The 19,549-nt window shown below is 38.2% G+C and overlaps 1 protein-coding gene across 1 annotated transcript in view; it reads left to right on the top strand.

Annotated features, from left to right (window-relative positions):
- Positions 1 to 19,549, top strand: part of FAIM (Fas apoptotic inhibitory molecule) — a 472,349-nt gene that overhangs the window by 428,138 nt on the left and 24,662 nt on the right. The window contains exon 4 of the mRNA XM_044075005.1: positions 10,456 to 10,505. Coding sequence (XP_043930940.1) covers positions 10,456 to 10,505 — 50 coding nt within the window. The remainder of the gene's footprint in view (positions 1 to 10,455; positions 10,506 to 19,549) is intronic.

The raw sequence follows: 19,549 nt of genomic DNA on the forward strand, positions 1-19,549 counted from the left end.
GGAGAGAAAGCCAGTGTACCTAGATTTCTGGATAAATTTCAGTAAATGGCTAGTAAGTACACTGCCTAGATGCCAGGAAAAAAATACAGAGAACCTAAAGGAAAATCAGCTACAGAAGGTGTTGAAAAAGCACTGACTGGGAAAAGTACTTCAGTTGTTCAGCAAAAAGCAGTGCAAGCACTAGACATGACTTCCAGTAACATAGAGGAAAATATAAGGCAACTAACTGCACACAGACCTGACTAAAATAAATGAAACAATGATGGACTATATTAACACAAACAATAAAAGGCTGGAAAATGGAAGAAGCTTAAAACAAGTATTCACATAAGGTGATAAAACTGCAAAACACAGAGGTCAAAATGAAGAAAAGGCTTGATGAATATAAAACTGTAGAAGAAGAGATGATTAAAAAATAATAAAATTAGAGGACAGAGCATGTAGGGAAAACCTGAGATATTCTGCTGTACCTGAGAAGCTGGAAGGAACAGACCATATTAATTTTATGAAAGCACAAATAAGCAACTGGACTGGCATTCCATGACAGGAATTGTTAATTGAAAGGGCACATTGTGTGTATGCTCCCAACCTGGCTATGAGAAAACAACCTAGACCTTTAATAGTAAAGATGTAATCTTACCAGCAGAAAGAGTTGATTCTGATAAAATTGTAGCAAAAAGATGAAATACTAAAAGTGGGAGACAGCAGAGTGTTTGTGGAGAATGACTACTCATTGTACACCCGGCAGAAGAGGAGGAAATGTATTCCATTGTTCAAGGAATGTTGTGAAACAGCCATGAGATCCAAACTGCTGTACCCACTATCTTCAAAACATTTTTCCATGGAGGAAGAAAATTATTTTTTGATGAAGTACATGCTAAAGAACAAATACAAAAGTTTGTCCAACAGTGAGCTGTGAAACAGAAGGAGATTCTGCTTCTTATTTTTCTGGTAATAAAGACCATAGAGAGACTGTTCCAGTGAAACCTTTTTCAGTGTTTCAATGGAAAATGCTTGAGAGGGGGGAAATCACAAGGGTTGACCAGAAGAATCCACAGTACATTGGAAATGAAGCAGAGACAGTGTTTGGGAGTTGGAGATGAACAGGAACAGAACAAGAAAATCTGGAAATATTGGACTTCCTTGGACTTTGTTTAACTTGTAGTGGACTCTAAAGCATATGTCCTACTTCATGTCATTAATGTTTGGAGAATAAAATCAGTAACTTGGAAATTCACAAATGTGGGATTACAAAGCAATAATTATATTTGTGAAACATGATGGAAAATCTAGAAATAGTGGACTTTTTTGGACTTTGTTAAACTTGTAGTGGGCTCAAAAGCATATGCCCTACTTCATGTCATTAATGTTTGGAAAAATACTCAGGAGGAAGAAAGTTAACTGTAAGTGAAACAAATTATCTGATGTTGTCAATCTTCATTCTTGATGAATGGGACTCTGTTCCGATTCTTGGAACCGGCTCGGCCATTCTACAACTCGCACTAGCCAAAAAGCTCTCAAGCTAAGGCTCTACCTACAATGTCCCTCTCTGTATTACCTCATATCTCATTTGCTGCTCTGATAACAAGACACGTCAGCCTTCAGTTAAGTTTAAAAATGTTTTATTCTTCTTTAACAAATTCCTGTTAACTTTAAACAAGTTGTTTAATTTCCTTTTCATTTACTTTTCTTGAGTGACTCTGCTTCTCTACCCTACATACCTTCAGGTATTCTCATTACCAGTGTTGGTAACCTTTCCATCTCCCTCTAACTTTTAAGGTAACCATCTTTTTATGTTACCTTCATTGGTATTCCTCCCTTTCTCTATCATTCTTAGTATTCTCTGTACTACTATTGGTAGAATTTCCATCTATCTTGTTTATGTGTGTCTCTGTCAGCCTTTTTGTTGATGACTTCTTTTCCTCTCCAAATGGCGGAAAAATAAAAGGGCACTTCAGGGTTTAAGCAGTGCTAACACTGTGGTTGAAAGATGCCTAATTCAGATGGACATCTTTTATGTGTATACTGTTTGGGTGCGCCCCATTTAGACATTGACGGTCCTATCTGCAAGGCCTTCACTTCCAGAGCTTTAGTAGAAAGAGGAAACAAGTTGATTTTAAAAGGACCGTTAAAATCTTCTTTCAGAGAAGTCCTGCCTAACCAGATCCTACTTCATCTAAATCAGACCAGGCTAAAAAGAGAACTCATTTGGTGCCAAGCTCTCCTACAGCACAAGAGACTGAGACACAAATCTTCAGTTCTGTCAGCCTCCTTAGAACTGAAGAGTAAGGTTCCAAAATTGACAGAATGAGAATATTTGGCACTGGCAACCATGGCAGTCTTGGCACCGGCCACCTTCATTTCCCAGTCTGTACCGATTTCAGTATCTGCACTGTAGCAGACTCTACCCGCCCCTTTGGTACCAAAGGCAGAGCCGTTTTTAGTTCCCAGGATAAGGTATTGACCTTCCATAGACTCCTTTGTGGTCAACTTCCCAATCCATTTTTGGAAAGGGCAGAATCCCCTTTGGAGATGTCTGTCCAATCTTCCAGGAGTCTTTCTGAGGTAGACATTGTGAGATTGGTGGATTGGCTTCCCCTTCTCAGACCTCTCTTCCCTCTGGAGTTGGTGTCTTTTCTCCTGAGACTCCTCCAAATTTTCCCCCTCTGACCTCCTCAGGAGGCTTGGAGCACTCCACTTCAATTCCCCCAGTTCCAGCTGTCCTGGTGCTGACAGGCACTCCCTCTTCAGCTCCAGGAGGTGTTCTGATATCTTCTAAACTAGTAGATTCTTGAGGCAGTAGCTTGGCTGTTGGTTCTGAGGGCTCTGGATCAGTTCCTATCTTTTTCTCTGACTCATCCCTGGCTCTCAGAGCCCTGACAGTTATGTGCTCTTCTCTGGCTCCTGCTTTAGTTGGCGGTTCTTTAGTGGGGGGGTGTGACCTTTGTTCCGAGGTTGTCTTTCCTGGTTCTGGGCTGCCATCCATCTTCGAGGAGGCCTGCCTTCCAAATCATGGCAAGGACATTAGCCTGTGTGGGCTCTCAGCTGGCCCCTCCTGTATTGGAATATTATATATCTGTACCTCCTGTTCCAGAGCTGCTGCCATCTCTCACATCAGGACAGAGAGCACAAAGATGCAATTTACCCCTGTACGGGGCCCCTCTTCTTCTAAGTCTTACTTAGAGATTCCCACTGAGGAACCACCACGAAAGAAGACATGCAAGAGGAAGCACTTAGAGTGACTGGAAGAACCTGTCACAGAAGACACAGACTTCAGTGAGGGGGAGGGTTCTCCCTGGTCATCCCCCTGAAGATGTCCCCTTTGGAGACATCCTGGAGATCCTAAAACAGAGGGATGATTGGAATCCCAAAGACCCATCCTCTGAGGAACCCGTGTACCTGCAAGCCTCCGATGCTAGCCCATCTACTTCCTGGATGACCCCGCCCGCTGATGATCTCATTACGTTAATTGCACAAATTGCACATGTAAAGTCCCTGATTCCAGAGAGACAATTCCCCAGAGACCAGACAAGATATTATCAGCACCAGAAGATCACCAATACTGAGCAAATAGATGCCATGGTGGTGGCCACCAAGAAAGAACTTGCTGATGAGAGTCCCGCTGTTTATCCACCTAACTGAAAGCATAGGACAATGGACAGATTTATAAAGCTGGTCTATGCGTCATTGACCTTTGCCCTGAGAGCCTTAAAGTTCATGAGACACTTTACTAGACTGCAGAGGGATCTGATCAAGGAGTTATCGGATACCCTTGCTAGAGCTGTGTCTTATGAGGTGCTGATTAATGTTGCCTCTCAGCTGGCCACCCTGGAGTCTATATCAAACTCATCTGTGAGGCTCATCCCTCAGAAAGCCAAGGGGATGACCAAAACAGCAGGTTCAGGCATTGTCATAAGGCATCACTCCTGGATGCATTTGTTTGCGTTCGTGGAGCCTTTCAAGTCTTCCTTCATCAATGCTTTCTTTGACGGATCTTCCTTGTTTGGCCCCAAAGTCGGACACACTAGCCAGGTGTGAAAAAGATGGAAAGACCCTTTCTGCTGTGGGCATTCATTTTTATTCTCCTCAGCATTCCTATTCCACGAATCAGAAGAGTGGGAAGACGTGGTTCAAGAATGCCCTACTTCATGTCATTAATGTTTGGAAAAATACTCAGTAGGGGGAAGAGGAGGGAGAAAGTTAACTGTAAGTAAAACAAATGTTTTTCTTATTAGTACAATAAAAATAGTGCTTGATTTTCTTTGCATGTTATAAATTATTTCAGTTATTTTTAAGTGTAGTGGGGATACTAATGTAAATATGTGCTCCTATATTTTTCCTGTTTTCTTTCTCTATTCTTCTCTCTTTCTCCCTGTTCAGTTTTAAGAATTGTAGACACTACAGTGTAAAAAAAATCTGGTTAATGGAATATGACAAAGGAAAAAAATAGTGTGCTTTTTCTCATTCTTGCATAGGGCAATGACTGGGTTAAGGCTATTAGCTTAATCTACTACCAGGTTTTAAGAGAAAGTAAGTAAATGAAAAAGAGTATTGAATATTATAAGGCTTTTTTCTACGTCTGGTTCTCATGTCTCTAGCATAAATGAAAAAGAGTATTGAATATTATAAGGCTTTTTTCTACATCTAGTTCTCATGTCTCTAGCAGACAATCTGATAAAGAGAAAGGCTTTTAGAAAATGTTTTATGAAAGCATTCAAAATGTTTTCCTAGCTAAGAGAGCTATAAAGATAAAACAAAGGCAGACAGCACTTAATAGAACCACAGGCTGTACCATGCTTCTTAACATGGATAACCTTTGTTTTAAGTTATCTCAAGTCTGTACGTGGCTGTCAGTTTGGAATATGTGCTCCTATTAGGAGGGTAAAACTTCAGTGTTTGAAGAGGTACTTAGTTTTATGTGTTGTTATTAAGTTAATGAGTGGAGCAGTGGTGAAGCAATTACCGTTGTCACCTCACAGCAAGAGGTTCTCCAGTTGGATTCTCAGCTGGGGTGCCCTGTGTGTGGAGTCTGCATTTCCTCCCTAAATTCCCATGGATTTCCTTCGAGTGATCCAGTTTGCTCCCACATTCCAAAGATATGTAGTAGGTGGTTTGGACACTGGTATGAGTGTGGTGTGCTTGACTTCATGTGTATACATGGGAGGAGGTTTGGACCCCATGCTAGCAAACTGACCCCATAAAAACCATAACCACTATGGAAATGACAAGTACTGGAGAGCGCTCATTGTCCGATGTGGTGATTAGCACAGGCAAAACAACAAACAGATGAAAAACGCTCAATTTATTCACATAAAATGGAGTTAGGCTTTCGGGTGACACTCTTCATCAGTATACACAATTCATTTAAAAGAACCATTTTAAATTAGTAAAAATAAAAGCCAGAAGTGTAAAGCTGAATGCCAAAATGCTGCAACGAAGTATAAAAATCCAAAAACAAAGTTTAATTAGCGCTTTCGGAAGGTTACTGGTTTGTCTGATGAAGGAAGGATACCATTTCTTCTGAAAGCGCTAATTAAACTTTGTTTTTGGATTTTTATACTTCGTTGCAGCATTTTGGCATTCAGCTTTACACTTCTGGCTTTTATTTTTACTGGTTTGTCGTGGTCTTTTAACCATTTTAAATTATTACTTTTAAAAACACATGACACAATCAATCCATGAAAATTGATTTCCAGTTAAATATAGAATAATTTCAATATAAATTATTCATCTACAAAATATACACTATGTTCAGCCTATGAGATGCATATAAACAAATCACAGCAAATATGTGCAGAAAAATAAGAATAAGATGACATATAACCTTCATAAATATTCATAGATACTTATAAGTTTATGTATACTGCTCCTGCCTGGCTACTAATATAGGTTTTATACTCACTAAGTTATGAAGTCCCGGATACCTATCTGCTTCTAACATAGTAGTCCATTTATATTCTGCTGTATCAAGTTTATTGTTGATATCACCACCCCTCATATCCCTATATAGTACCTGTATTACTTTGAATTTAAATACGTGTTGGACCCTATCTTTATAATGCTTTGCCAGTGCATTGGTTTCAACTATCCTTCTAATCACTGATTTGTGCTCAATTATATGGTCTTTTAGGGCATTTTCCCAAATAAAAACTTTCACATTGCATACAAGTAGCCAACTAAATAATTCAGTATTACAGGTTGCATGACATTCTATCTTACATATTTCCGTACTTATAGAATGTTTAAATTCTATTTTACCAGATATGCCCTTACAACAACTACAATTGTGGCATGGAATTGTGCCACTTTTATTTGTTATATTTATCTCTTTTTATTTAATCTAAAGTCTTTGTAACATAATTCTATTTTTAAGTTCCTATATGCCAATTTTGGTTTATCACCTAAAATGGGTATTAACTCTAGCAAAGAAGTTAAAATCCACCAGTTTTTACATATTATTTTTTCTATATCTTTTGTTATAGTACTTTGGGTGGTGACATATCTAAGATAATCTATGCTTTCATCATTTTCTGTCCTCTGTTGTACATTATCACTAAACAGAGCTGTGCTAACTCTTCCCTATGTTCTAATATTTCATGCATGCTAGTATGTATGAGAGTATCATCGTATCCCCTATCCTTAAATTCTTGAGCCAGTATATCCATTTGCTCCCTACATACATACCAGCAGGCATGAAATATTAAAACATAGAGAATAGTTAGCACCAGCTCTGTTTAGTGATCATCTGTTTGTTGTTTTGTTTGAGTAATTAAGTTATACAGTGAATTTTACTGCAGTTAGTTGTGGATTCTAGTGATTAGCACAGGAATAGGTAGATGGATGGATTACATTAATAGGTTTTAGGGGTGTATTTGTTTTTTTGTTTGAGGGGTTTTTTTTTTTTTTTTTTACTAAAACAAAATGTTCTAATAAGATATGACATAGGCAGTTAAAATGCTTTTAGTCCCTTCAGTCTTATACACAGGTCACACATTTTTATCAACCAGAAGAAAAGCTGTGGATAGCAGTTAATAAAGAGCTGAAGGAATTTATCTGGGAGGGGAAGACAGCAAGAGTCAAGTGGGATAAACTGATTCTTCCAACAGAACAGGGTGGATTTAGATTACCCGATTTGAAGGTGTATTTATTTCAGAGTAACACAGTTAAGGCACCTATACATAGCACAAGCAGAAGACTGTAACTCAAAGTGGAAAGAGAAGATGATGAAATGGTAGAAGCTCAAGATACAAAGAGAGATTAGGATTTTGGATGCAGACCTTTAAGGAGAATAACAGTAATCATACAGAATATTATATTCATAAAGTAGCAGAAAGTATTCTATGAATTAAGCTAACATGAGAATGGAGAAAGTATTTTCTGCCAATAGGGATGACTGCAGTAAGGGATACAGAGAATAGGCAAGAGGTAGCTGGAATTTATTGGAGAAAACTGGCAAATGAACCAAGGTGTTGGGAGCAAATAACTAGAGTGGGAAAGGTAATAGAATGGGAAGATGCCAAGAACACATATTTGGACTGCAGGTTAGAGACTGCCTTCCATATCATGGAATAGAACATAAGTTGCTGTTAAGAAAGGAATAATTAGTAGAACATATAAAATATTGTATGGTAACTATAAGAATCAATCAGTGGAGGTTAGAAAGGATTGGGAATAGAGACTGGATAAGCTATTCACAAATAAACAATGGGGGGGGGGTATATGTATGCCTCCCAAATATGCAACAGTCTACAAGATTTAGGATTTTTGCTTGGAAGTTTTTATGTAGGTATTTTATACCCCAAGTAGACTCCAAAGAATTTTTCCTCGGGTAGACAGTAATTGTCGGAGATGTGATCAGGAAGATGGAGGTAACTGGAAACATATTTTCTGAGAGTGTAATGAGTGGGCAGAATTTAAAGATGAGAAAAAAAACACTGACCAGCAGACAATGGTGTACTGATAGATAATATCTCTCTTTATTATGCCATAAGGCACATAAAAGGGCAGAAAGCCTACAGTCCACAATCCAAGCCGGTTTCGGCTTATATATCAAGCCTTCATCAGTGGTCAACATTTTTTTCTGATTTGCCTTTTAAGACCTGGTAGTTGCCTTACGTGCAGGGACTGTGTTTTTTGTTTCAGACTTTAAAGATTCCCTGCAGACTGCTCTATTGGAGATGCTGGGTGAGCAAATTGATGTATCTAAGGAAATTATTTTTTTAAGCTATGATAGAAAATCTGAATTGCCTTGACATAGTAAGAATGCCTTGCTGAGTCTAATTATGATGGCTGCCAAAAAAAGCAGTTACTAAAAAATGGAAATCAAAGTCTAAACCAACTTTACTAGAAGTACCGAAGATAGTAACAGAGATAAAACAACTGGAATTGGGATCTTTAGAATAGGGTAGGAATAAATTACATAGTAAACATGGGAATTATGGGATTAACTAATGCAGAGGAGGCACGAGGTTTAAGAGGCCAAGATTTTAATGAACTATGTAATGTTTGACTGACAATGGCTGGGTATATTATAAGTGATATATAATGTTTGTATCTTATGTTGTGTCAGCATGGTTTGTAATGTATAATGTTTGCAACTGAAATTGTGTCGGTATGGTTTATTTTCATTTATCTGAATGCAAGATTGTCTGTGTCATACATGATAATTTAATAAAGATGTTTCTTGTTTAAAAAATAAAAGAATCAATTCTTTCTGCTGGTAGGATTGCATCTTTAGTATTAAAGGTCTAGATTGCTTTTTCATGCCCGGGTTTGGAGCATATGCACAATATGCCCTTTCAGTTAACAACTCCTGCTGTGGAATACCAGTCCAGTTGCTTATTTGTGCTTTCATAAAATTAATAGAGGCTGTTGTTCCAGCTTCTCCGGTGTAGCAGAAAATCTCAGGTTTTCCCTATGTACTCTGTCCACTGATTCTATTATTTTTTGAAACATCTCTTCTTGAGCAGTCTCGTACAAAACCAGCCTTTTCTTCATTTTCGACCTCTGATTTTTGTAATTGTATCACCTCATCTGTATATTTGTTTAAAGCTCCTTCCATTTTTTCCAGCCATTTGTTATTTGAGTGGATATCCTCCTTAAGTGTTGATTTTATTTTAATCGGCTATAAGGACATTTGACTTAACAAGAAGTTATGCCTTGCACCAAAGCTGGAGCTGAACAGCAGTAGAATTCTTCTCAGTGACCGTTTTCTCCTCACCTTCTGTGATTGATTTTTTTTCAGGTTCTCTGAATTTATTTTTTGCTGGCATCCAGGCAGGTGCACTTACTAGCCAGTTACTGAAGTTTACCCAAAAAAAACACAGGTTCACTGGCACTGTTTTCTGAGTTTCTGTATTCACACCAGGAGAGCTGAAATGAATCTGTTACTCAGTGTGCAGCCATCTTGGAAGTCCCAAACTGGGAATATTTTTAAAAGCTGTTTTAATTGTTGGAACATTTATAGATTAGTTATAGAAAAGACAAACTTGTCACACAAGGCCATGCTACTGAAATTGTATCACAGTCAGAAACTTGAAATTTAAAACAGTTTTCTTGTTGTATTGAAAACAGTGTGAGTATGGAAGTCTTGTCCAGATGAATATTAGGGAGCCCTTTAAGTTTTGTGACAAGACTGGTCATTCAGGTGGTGGAGAAGTGGAGCACTTCTAATCTCTCAGATTTGCTGATGTCCCATATGCTAGGCAGATGTGGAAGCCCAATTAAGCTTATGAAGTTTGCAGCATTTGGTATTGAGTGACTGTGTAAATCAACCACATTCATTGGTATGTCAAGTGATCAGTTGTTGTCTTTCGGCTTTTCCCGGTTAGGGGTCGCCACAGCGGAACTCTGGTCTGCTAATGATTGGCAGTAGATTCTGACGAACGCCGAGGTGCCAGCTCGACGTTCAACCAGGGTATGCCCATTTACACATGTCTTTCGAATGCCCACCCGACCGCGGGGAGGACATGCAGACTCCACACAGAAGGCACTCCCCGCACTCCAGCCGAGAATTGAACAGGAAAACCTCTTGCTGTGAGGCAACAACGCTACCATTGCACCACTGCGGTATCTTATGTCAAGTGATCAGTGCTTTATTTAAATATATGGATTTTCAGTTTCTAACAAAATTGCAGTAGAGTTTCATTGATTTTTCTTGTATGGATTTTTTTCTTTTTGAGTGTGTATGTTTTAGAATGTTCTGTGCTAATGTGGAATTCAAGTGAAATTTAGATTAAAATGTATGGCTGTCAGGAAGATAAGCAAAAGTAGCTACAAATCATCATGTTTAAACTACACACACAGTCCCGTTCATCAGCTTAATGCAATCTAGTGTTTCTTTCCAACTTGATATTACTCTTGCATTAGGCACACATATATGTCTTGCCTGTTAACTGTTAAACACTGTGCCACTTAACTAAAACAGCTATTTAAACATTTTTTTCTTTTCAACAGAAAAAGACACTATGGATGTTTGGTGCAATGGGGAAAAGATGGAAACAGCGGTGAGTATTCTTTTAAATATCGGATGTTTCTTCCTAAATGTATTGTCGTACAGTACATAGATGTAGTCTCAACATGCTTATGTGTATCACTGATATAATGCTGTATATTTTCTTCTGGAAAAGAGTACAATCATATAATTATTTATGTTATTTTAACACTAGAGTTAAAGTAATAAAAGGCAGTACCTTGGCATTGTTGTGCTATTATATTAGTTTTGATGTGTGTAACTAGTACTGTAGCTCTTGAGTAAATTCTTTCTTCACATTATGTCTGGGCAGCTTCATGTTGAGCCTCAGTAGTGCCAGAATTTGGGGTAGTAAGATGGCTGATCTGGAAACAGTAGTAATTAATAATCAAGCTGACAAGGTTCGAATAACCAAAACATGGGCCACTCCTAAATAATTGCTGGGACCTGATATCTTAGAATGTAGGGTATGTAAAAATGATAGGGTAGAGGTGGTGTGACAATGTATATCAGGAATGAACATGAATGTGATTTTGTAAACGGAGATGTGAAACAGGGAAGGAGGGGGAAAAACAGAACCAATCATCAGTTTTAGGGGCAAAGGCAGAGAGTTGATACATTTACAGCCTCTTCATGTTGCCCAGTGGAACATGCTTGGAAAGATGAGTTGGTTAAGGACAGGATTAAGGAATGGGTGGGAAGGAAGAAGATGATGTATGAGAGAGTCTGCATGAAGTAGATAGAAGCATGTCATCATCCATGGTGGTCAGCACAGAAAATAAGCTAATTGAAATATTTGATCTATAATAGTTCAAACATTTGATAACTGTTGGCATAGAGAAGGGGAGAATTGTTTATGTAGTTCTCTGCAAAAATTTTAAAGTGAGGATTTACAAAATGAGCTTTTAAATGCAACTTCAGTAAAGTTTCTTAAAATGTGAGAAGAGAGTAAACAAAAGATAATATAAAACTAAAAATCTGGAAGTTCTTGTATATGGCAACTAAGATGCAATAACTGAAAATATTTTAGTCCTTTTAGTTTTATATAGAGGGCAGGCATATTTTTATCAAACATAGAAGTCCTGGACAATAATTAATAAAGAGTTGAAGGAGTTTATCTGGAAGGGAAACATGGCAAGAGTTGAATGAGATAAGTTGATCCTCCCAATAGAACAGGGAGGTTTAGGGTTACCTGATGTGAAAGGATATTTTAGAGCTGCACAGTTAATGCTGATATATATATGTTTGTATATAACACAAGCAAAAGGTTATAAATCAAAGAGGAAAGGGATGAATAAGTGTTGGGGGGATCAAGAAGTAATGAGAGTGGGATTTTGTAACCAGATTCTTAAGGAGAATAATCATACAGAATAATATATCTATAAAATTGCAGGATGTATTCTAAGCACTAAGCTTGCATGGGAATGGAGAAAGAAGATTGTGTGAGTAAGGATGACTGCAAATAGAGATTACTGAAAGTAGGCAATAGGGGGTTGAAATTTACTGTAGAAAACTGGCAAAGTAGCCAATGTATTCAGAGCAAACAACTAGAAAGGGAAAGGTAATAGAGTAGGATGAGGCCAAGAAGAATATTGGGCTGCAGGTTAGAGACTGCCTTCTCTACCAGATATTGATATCTGAGTGTAGGGAAAGAGAAAGGGATATGGGAGTCTTAAATGAAAGACACGTTGTTCTGGTAGAGTTTTAGTCTAATCTAGAACAGAAGCTGCTGTTAAAAAAGGTATAATTTGTAGGATATATAAAATATTGTATGATAACTATAAAAAGGCTGCCTATTGAAATGTCAACACTCGAAATGCAGAGTGCTGACATGCTGACAAAAAAAGATCAAAAACACAGGAAAAGAGCAAATCTCAAAAATTGCACTCCTCCTAAAATGTATTCTTGCATGGGGGGGGGGGGTTAAGCCCTCCTGCACCTTCCCAAACTTATATATACCAATTCCGAGATTGACACACCTTGGAGAAAAGGGAATATTCCGAGAAATGGCATCTCGGACTTAGTACATACAAGTCCATTGTTTTGTCCATTCAGTCTCCATATTAGCCAGTCCCAACATTTCATATGGTTACCCTATAAAAATCAATCAGTGGAGGTTAGAAAAGACTGGGAAGAGAGAGTGGAAAAGAAATTTACAGGGGAACAATTGAAGGACATATGTTTGGCTCCCAAGTATACAGCAAAGTCTAGAATGTTTAGGATTTTTGCTTGGAAGTATTTGAATGGGTATTTTATACCTTAAGAAGACTTTAAAGAAGTTTTCCTCGTGTAGATAGCAAATGATGTTGGAGGTGTGGTGGGGAAGAAAGGGGTAACTGGAGTGTAATGAACTGGCAGATTTTTAAAAAATTCCCTACAGAGTAACATGTCAAAATATTAGAGGAGCAAATGGCTGTAATTAAGGAAATGCTTCTTTTCAGGTGGGATACAGGCATAAATTGTCTAGACATAATAATTCTGTTGGCTGCCAAAAAAGTAGTTACTAGAAAATGGAAATCAAAATTTAAACCAACTGTATACGAAGTATTAAATATTATAAAAGAGAAAAAAAAATGGAAGAAGAATCTTTAGTAAAGGGGAAAAGCAAATTACATAGAAATAATGGAATTTGTGAGAACAATGCATGCAGAATAATGTTCAGGAGGAGGAGTGAGCTTTAAGAGAAAGCATGGATTGAACAATTGATGTAATATTGGACTGAAAGTTGTTATAAAGAACAAAAACATATGTAAAGTATAATGTGTGTAAATGGAAAAATGTTAATATGTTTTCCATTAATGTATGTGTGCCTATGTCTTAAGTGATAATTCAATAAAGGTGTTTACACAACAACAAAGAAAAATAATAAAATTTGTTAAAAAGGGAAAAATATGAGGGGATATTGTCCCTCTAGCAAAAAAGATGTGCATCTCTCTCCTTCTGTCGTAACCCAAGGTCAAGGGCAGGACTGCCAAGAGGATAGGATAAAATGGCCATTGGTCAGCTCTCTTGTCCCAGGGGAGATTTTGAGGAGAAGCACTGCCTGTCTGACCTGTGGTAGAGATCAGTACCGATGCAGCGAAGCAAGGAGTGGCATTTTTGCAAGTCCCTCCACCAGGGTGGAGGGACTGGGACCAACCTTTGGTGCTGGATGATGGCTCACAGTACCCAGCCTGCAGCTAGTCAGTCCTTGATTCTAGTGTTTGTACCACAAAGGCATTTCTTTGAGAAGTTGGTGGCCCACCTAGTTTTGAAGGGACATGTCCAAGATTGTCCAGTATGGAGCTGTGAAAATGGGGGGGGGGTCAAATTAGATGTGTGAGAATATAGCCTGATAGTGACAGGTGGGGGAATGTTTAAAAAGTAGGTGAACAATCTATAAGCTAGGGTTCCACTGACTGCAGCAACTGGCAGTGTAAAAACATGCAAGACATGGTCATAAAAACAGAATCTTGGATAATGGAGAGATTGACTATGAAAGATAGAGGAGTTAGTGGGCAAGGGTCTTGTTGAGAAAAGCATGGATTGAAGAAATTGCAGTGTGTAATAAAGGAAGCTATTTGGAGGAACATGACAAAAGTATTTGTGATGGTTGGCAAAAGTATATAGGAGGAAACCTGTGTAGTTCAATAAGGAGGTGAAAAAGTTAAATGGGGGAAGGAGAAAAGTACAACTGGAAAACCTATTAAGGACCATGTTGAGACATGAACAAGACAGCAAAGTGCATAAGGAAGGCAAGGAGTGAAGTGGAAAAAAAACTGCTAACAGACATTAAGGAAATTAAAGGAAAACGGCCTTCTTTAAGCATGTGGTAGAGTCAAAAAAAGTAGGTAGGGAAATACGTGAATTGGCTTATTAGGGGATATCAGCAAATTGGAGTAGTCAAGTCAGATATATAGAAAGGCTTGAGAACAGCTGAAAATATTATATGGATAATTTCCATTTGGTGTTTACTAAAGAAAAGGTAGAAGCAATGCTAATCTGGGAAAGCAAGACAGAAAATTAAGATGGGTGGACAGATGACATGATGTTGTAGCTGTAGAAAAGAAAAAAAGGTGTCAGACGCACTAAGGAAGGTGAGAAGTTATGACAGGGCATGTGGCCCTAATGGGATCTCCTGTAGAATCTTCAAGAGAGAGAAAGGCTTTAACAGGCCATTCAAGGCATCCCTTAGGAATGGAATGGTCCTGATAAATTGAAAGCAAGCAGTGATGTTGCCCCTCTATAAGGTAACAAGAAGCAGCCCTGGAATGTACTGGAGAAGACTTTTCTGTTTTGACTTCATCAATACCTTTGACACAGCCCCCACCACGGGGTTCTTGTAAAAAAGTAGAGGGCATAGCAGGTTGTGTAAGTGAGTGGAGAAATATGGAGAAGTGGTTAAAAGACTTTTAGCAATAAGTGGCAGTAGGAGGTACTTGTTGGGACAAGTGTTGCCCTACAGAATTTGATCTGTGGTCCAGTCCTAGCTAATATTTTCATCTTTGACACCACGTAGGATAGACAAAGAAAATGACATCAAATTTTCTCCAGGGTCAGGAGTGATAGAATTTAATCAAAGTACAAATGTGGCATAGGATCTAAGGAATCTATGGGGATAATCTGAGAAGCTTCAGCTCCACCTCAAGACTTCAGAGTGCATGATGATGCATCTGGGTTACAGTAACCCAGGGTACATTATTTACTTGGGTGATAGACCTTAATTTCCCAGAGCAGGTGAAGGATTTGGGACGCATTGCCTGAACTTCTTTAGACTTAGTGGGTCAACAGCAAGGTAAATCAAATACAGAAGATTATATCCATGAGTGTAGCATCTAATGACAGGCAGTAATGATTCCCCTTTGTCAAGCTCTTGTAAAACCACAGCTGGCATACTGCATACAGATTTGAAGGCCCTAAAGGTAGAAAGAGGTCACACTGCTGGGTAGGGTACAAGGGTACAGAGAAAGACTACTAGAAGATACAGAGTTCCCCAAGAATGGTGTATTAAAGGAGGACTAGTTAGCTCAATCTTTTTTCCATTAAAAAAAACTTGAGAGAGATGGAGAGACAGAGTAAGCCAAAGATGTCTGCTTGAACTCTAAGAAGTGCCAGAAAAAAAGTCACATATAAGAAGGTTTCTTAGAGAAACTGAGGAAAAATCACCAAAATGCATGAATGGGCAGAGAACAGTGTTAAAATGGCAAAATTGTGAGACACCTCACTGGATGAACAACTCTGCATGTTATTTGGTGAACTAATAGAGGTGACTCAGGACATGATAAAGTCAAAACAAAGCTTGTTGCACAACACAGTGAGCTGGAAAACTGAGTAAAAATGCAAGACCTAGAAGAGCAGCAAATGAACAACTCCATTAAAGAAATGGAATGGGTTCTCAGTAAAACAGCAAACTAGACTGTGAGAACTGGTTAATATTAAGATAATGTAAATCACTAAAATGATTAGCTGAGCAGAAACTTGAGGGATCAGCGTCTGCACTGTTGCAGGAAAGATTTAATATTCAAAAGCCATTGCTGGTAGATTGAAAGGATACTTAAGAGTTGGAAAAAATAATAAGATGGGGGTCTACTGAGGCATATCCTAGAATGTATGAGTTTCTGTAACATAAAAATATATATATATAAGACAGGCTAGAACACTGCTTACCATACTGTTAAAGGGATTTTTTGTTATAGTTGTTGAGGATCTGTTGAAGTCATTATAGTGACACAAAAAATATGGCCTCAAAACTGCAGGAATTTATAACTCTGGGAATAAATGCATGGAATTGCTCATCCTACCAACATAACTGTCACCTGGGGGGTTGTAGCTAAGATTCTGTGAAGGAAAGGAGTTAAATAGCTATCTGAAATTGAACTGATAGGGTTGCAGATGTGTAAAAAAGCAACAATACAAGAATTCAAAGTTTGCAATAACAGTGATGTGAGATCAAACACAAAGCGCAGAAACATAGAGAAGGAGAATGACAGGGGAAAGAGTCTTTCTCAAATATACTCACCACAAGGGAAGAGAGCAAAGTTGGGTGAGCAAGGAGAAGACATGTCAGTGGGAGGAAGGAAGGCATACAGACAAAAATGAAAGTTAACATAGACCAAGTAAGGGGTTAGAAAAAAGGCAATGTGGGCTGAGACACACAAGAGACAGCAGATCCTAAGAATCCTAAGAAATTAATGAACATCCCAAGAAACATACGAGATAAAAAAGGATAAGCAGAAAATAAAAAATAAAGAGAATGTGGAAAGAGAAAAGAGATGAACAAAAGATGGGTAGCTGGAAGCTTAAAAGTTTCCAAGCATTCTGTTGAGTTGTGTTGAACCACAGGAGGCTTACAGAAACTGGACAAAATGGATGAAAACTTCAGAACACAGTAAAGAAGGGGTAAAACCAAGGGTAGCTGGAGAAGAGAGGCAATCCAGATGTGGACCGATAGAGGTTATTAAATGCAAGATAAAATAACCAGTTGATTTTTCTTCCAAGAAGATTTTAAAAAAGTGTTCAGAGAAGTAGTGTGGCAGCCTTATCAGAGTTCAAACCCCTAGTCTGTGGACATGAGTACAGAGAAACAGGGAAAAGGGACCGAGTTGGAGAGAGAGAGATTGTCCAAGGGGACTGAAATCAAGGTTATATAGGAGAGCAGCAACATACCAAGGGAGTGAAATACAGATGGAGAAGAGAGGGAGTGGATGTTTGCTGCTGTGTAAAACAGGAATGCCATTTTATTTATTTAACATTTGTTTAAGGGAATAGTCTGACTGGAATGGGTCCTTTTTCAGCAGAGGCCCAGGGAGAAAAGCTCCATGAGTAACAGTAAATTTTAATGCACGAATTACAATAATCAGTGAAGTATAAAGTAAACAATGTAGTATACATAAGAAAATACAAATTTGTTACATCATGACAACAAAACCTAGGCTTTGAACATAGCTAGTACTATTTGTAAAGTATGACTTATGTCACACTATAAGGTTAGGCTGGTAGGAATAAAAGATTAAACACCAGGGAAGAAGTTGGATATGGTTGGGGTATGCTGCGGTGTATCAGAGCATTCACAAGGGGTTAGTACAGGAACATAGCCACTTATTTTTTAGATAAGCTTTAAGTGATGGCTTAAAGTGGTTAGTGGATGAGATTGAGAGAATGGAGTTAGGAAGGGAGTTCCAAATATGAGATATATAGCTGGAAAATAGATTCTCCTGCAGTGTTGTTGGCCTTCATGATGGTGAGTAAGTTCTTATTGTTAGAGTGAAATGGTTTGCTGGAACTGTAAGAAAGGATGAGATTTTGTAGTGCAGGGATTCTGGTTGGTTGTGTTACAATTTTTTTAAGGTAGAGAGAATTGCTTGTAAAGAATAGCGTTGGGAAGTTCAAGCCAGTCTAGTATCCTTAAAGATGTACAATGATGTGTTCTGTATGGAGAGTCAGATGCAAACTTAGCAATTTTATTATAACATGCTTCTGGCTTAGATAATCAGTTTTCCTAAGATTAATTAAAATTGGAAAGGCATATAGTAGAGTGGAGAGCAGATGGGTTTGTGCTAATATAATTTTGGCAATTTTGGTCACAAACCTTTTGTGCCTATATAGACTTCCACATTTCTTAATGGACTTTTTTATTGTTAGGGAGACATGTAAGCCAAATTTTAGGTTATTGTCTATTGACACTCCGAGAAGTTTTGTATGGGTTGTCAGGGAGATGACAGTATTGTCTCTTAGCTATTATGTTAAATGGTGGGCATGAGATGTCTTCTTAGCTTGGAAGAGTAATCATTTATTTATTTAATCTTCTTCTTCTTCTTCTTTCGGCTTTTCCTGGTTAGGGGTCGCTACAGTGGATCACCTGTCCACTCATAATTGGCAGTGGAGTTTTACAATAATTTATTTATTTAATAATTTATGTAGTATAAGAAAGAAGGGTAGTAGAAATGGCAAGTTGAAATTGTAATTGCCAGCTGTGAGTTGCAGTGCTCTCTATTAGACAGGATGTATTGAAGCACACTGTATAATGAGACAAAAGTAAATATTTAGAGTTTAGAGCAAGACTAGTAGGGGAGATACCAAAATGAGATAAAGCAATGTGGATACAGACTAGGGAAGTGTTTACTGCATGAAGTTGAGGTATGCCGAAGAAACATTCAGGGAAAAAAGGGAGAAGATTACAAGGAAGAGCAGAGAACAAAGGGAGTGTGGTGAACTCAGCATGGTGGAAGCAGGAGTGAGAATAGTGTTTCAAGAGAGAATGACAGAAAGATAGCAACTGCTCAGGGGCCAAACCCCAGAGTGGCAGATAACTCCTTGACTTCTAGGGTAGTAGAGGAGAGGGATCTGGGCATAGGTGCATGCCAAGTAATGGGTACGCCAGCTCAGAAAGAGAGGTCGGGAAGGGGAGGATACTGTGACATAGTGAAAGAAAGGACGGAAGTTGTGTAGGACAGAAAAGGAGGAGATCAAAATGAGGATGGTGATGTGGAATATGGAGTGTTCAAACCCAAATAATTAGAAAGAGGGTGCATTAAAGATTATACATACTATGGGTGGAATTGGTATTAATACCAGAAACAAAATTAAAGAATAGGGAGAGTGAGAAAATATTGAGCTGAAAATGCCCAAAAGGAGCACAAGTCCACAAATATTCGGGGGTTGGTAATGGCTTTACTGTTTATAAGAGATGCACAAATCACAGAGAAGGTGTGTACCAGTACAGAAGATAGCTAATATGGAAGAGAAGAATTAAGGAGGCAAGGTGGACTCTTGGAAACATATGTGCCCTGAACAGAGACAACAAATAATTTTATACATTTGTTTTTAGAAACAGTAATGAATGGAAGAGAAAGGGAAAATTGTTACATGTAAAGACTTTAATTTCACATCAGATCCCAGTAAAGAGAGATTGATAAATAATATGGAAAGAAAGAATATAAAAGAAAGATCTGAAAAAGAACATGGAGAAAAGAGTGTGTCTGGACCTAAAGAGAGAAATTACATGAGCATGAAGAAATACACACTCCCGAAGAATAGTCTAATACAGACCAGTAACATGGATAAATTATCAGGACAGCAAAACTTGCTGCAAATGACCAG

This window comes from Protopterus annectens, chromosome 6.part0 (assembly GCF_019279795.1).
Source record: "Protopterus annectens isolate FY-2018-M chromosome 6.part0, PAN1.0, whole genome shotgun sequence".
In the NCBI taxonomy this organism is placed as follows: Eukaryota; Metazoa; Chordata; order Ceratodontiformes; family Protopteridae; genus Protopterus; species Protopterus annectens.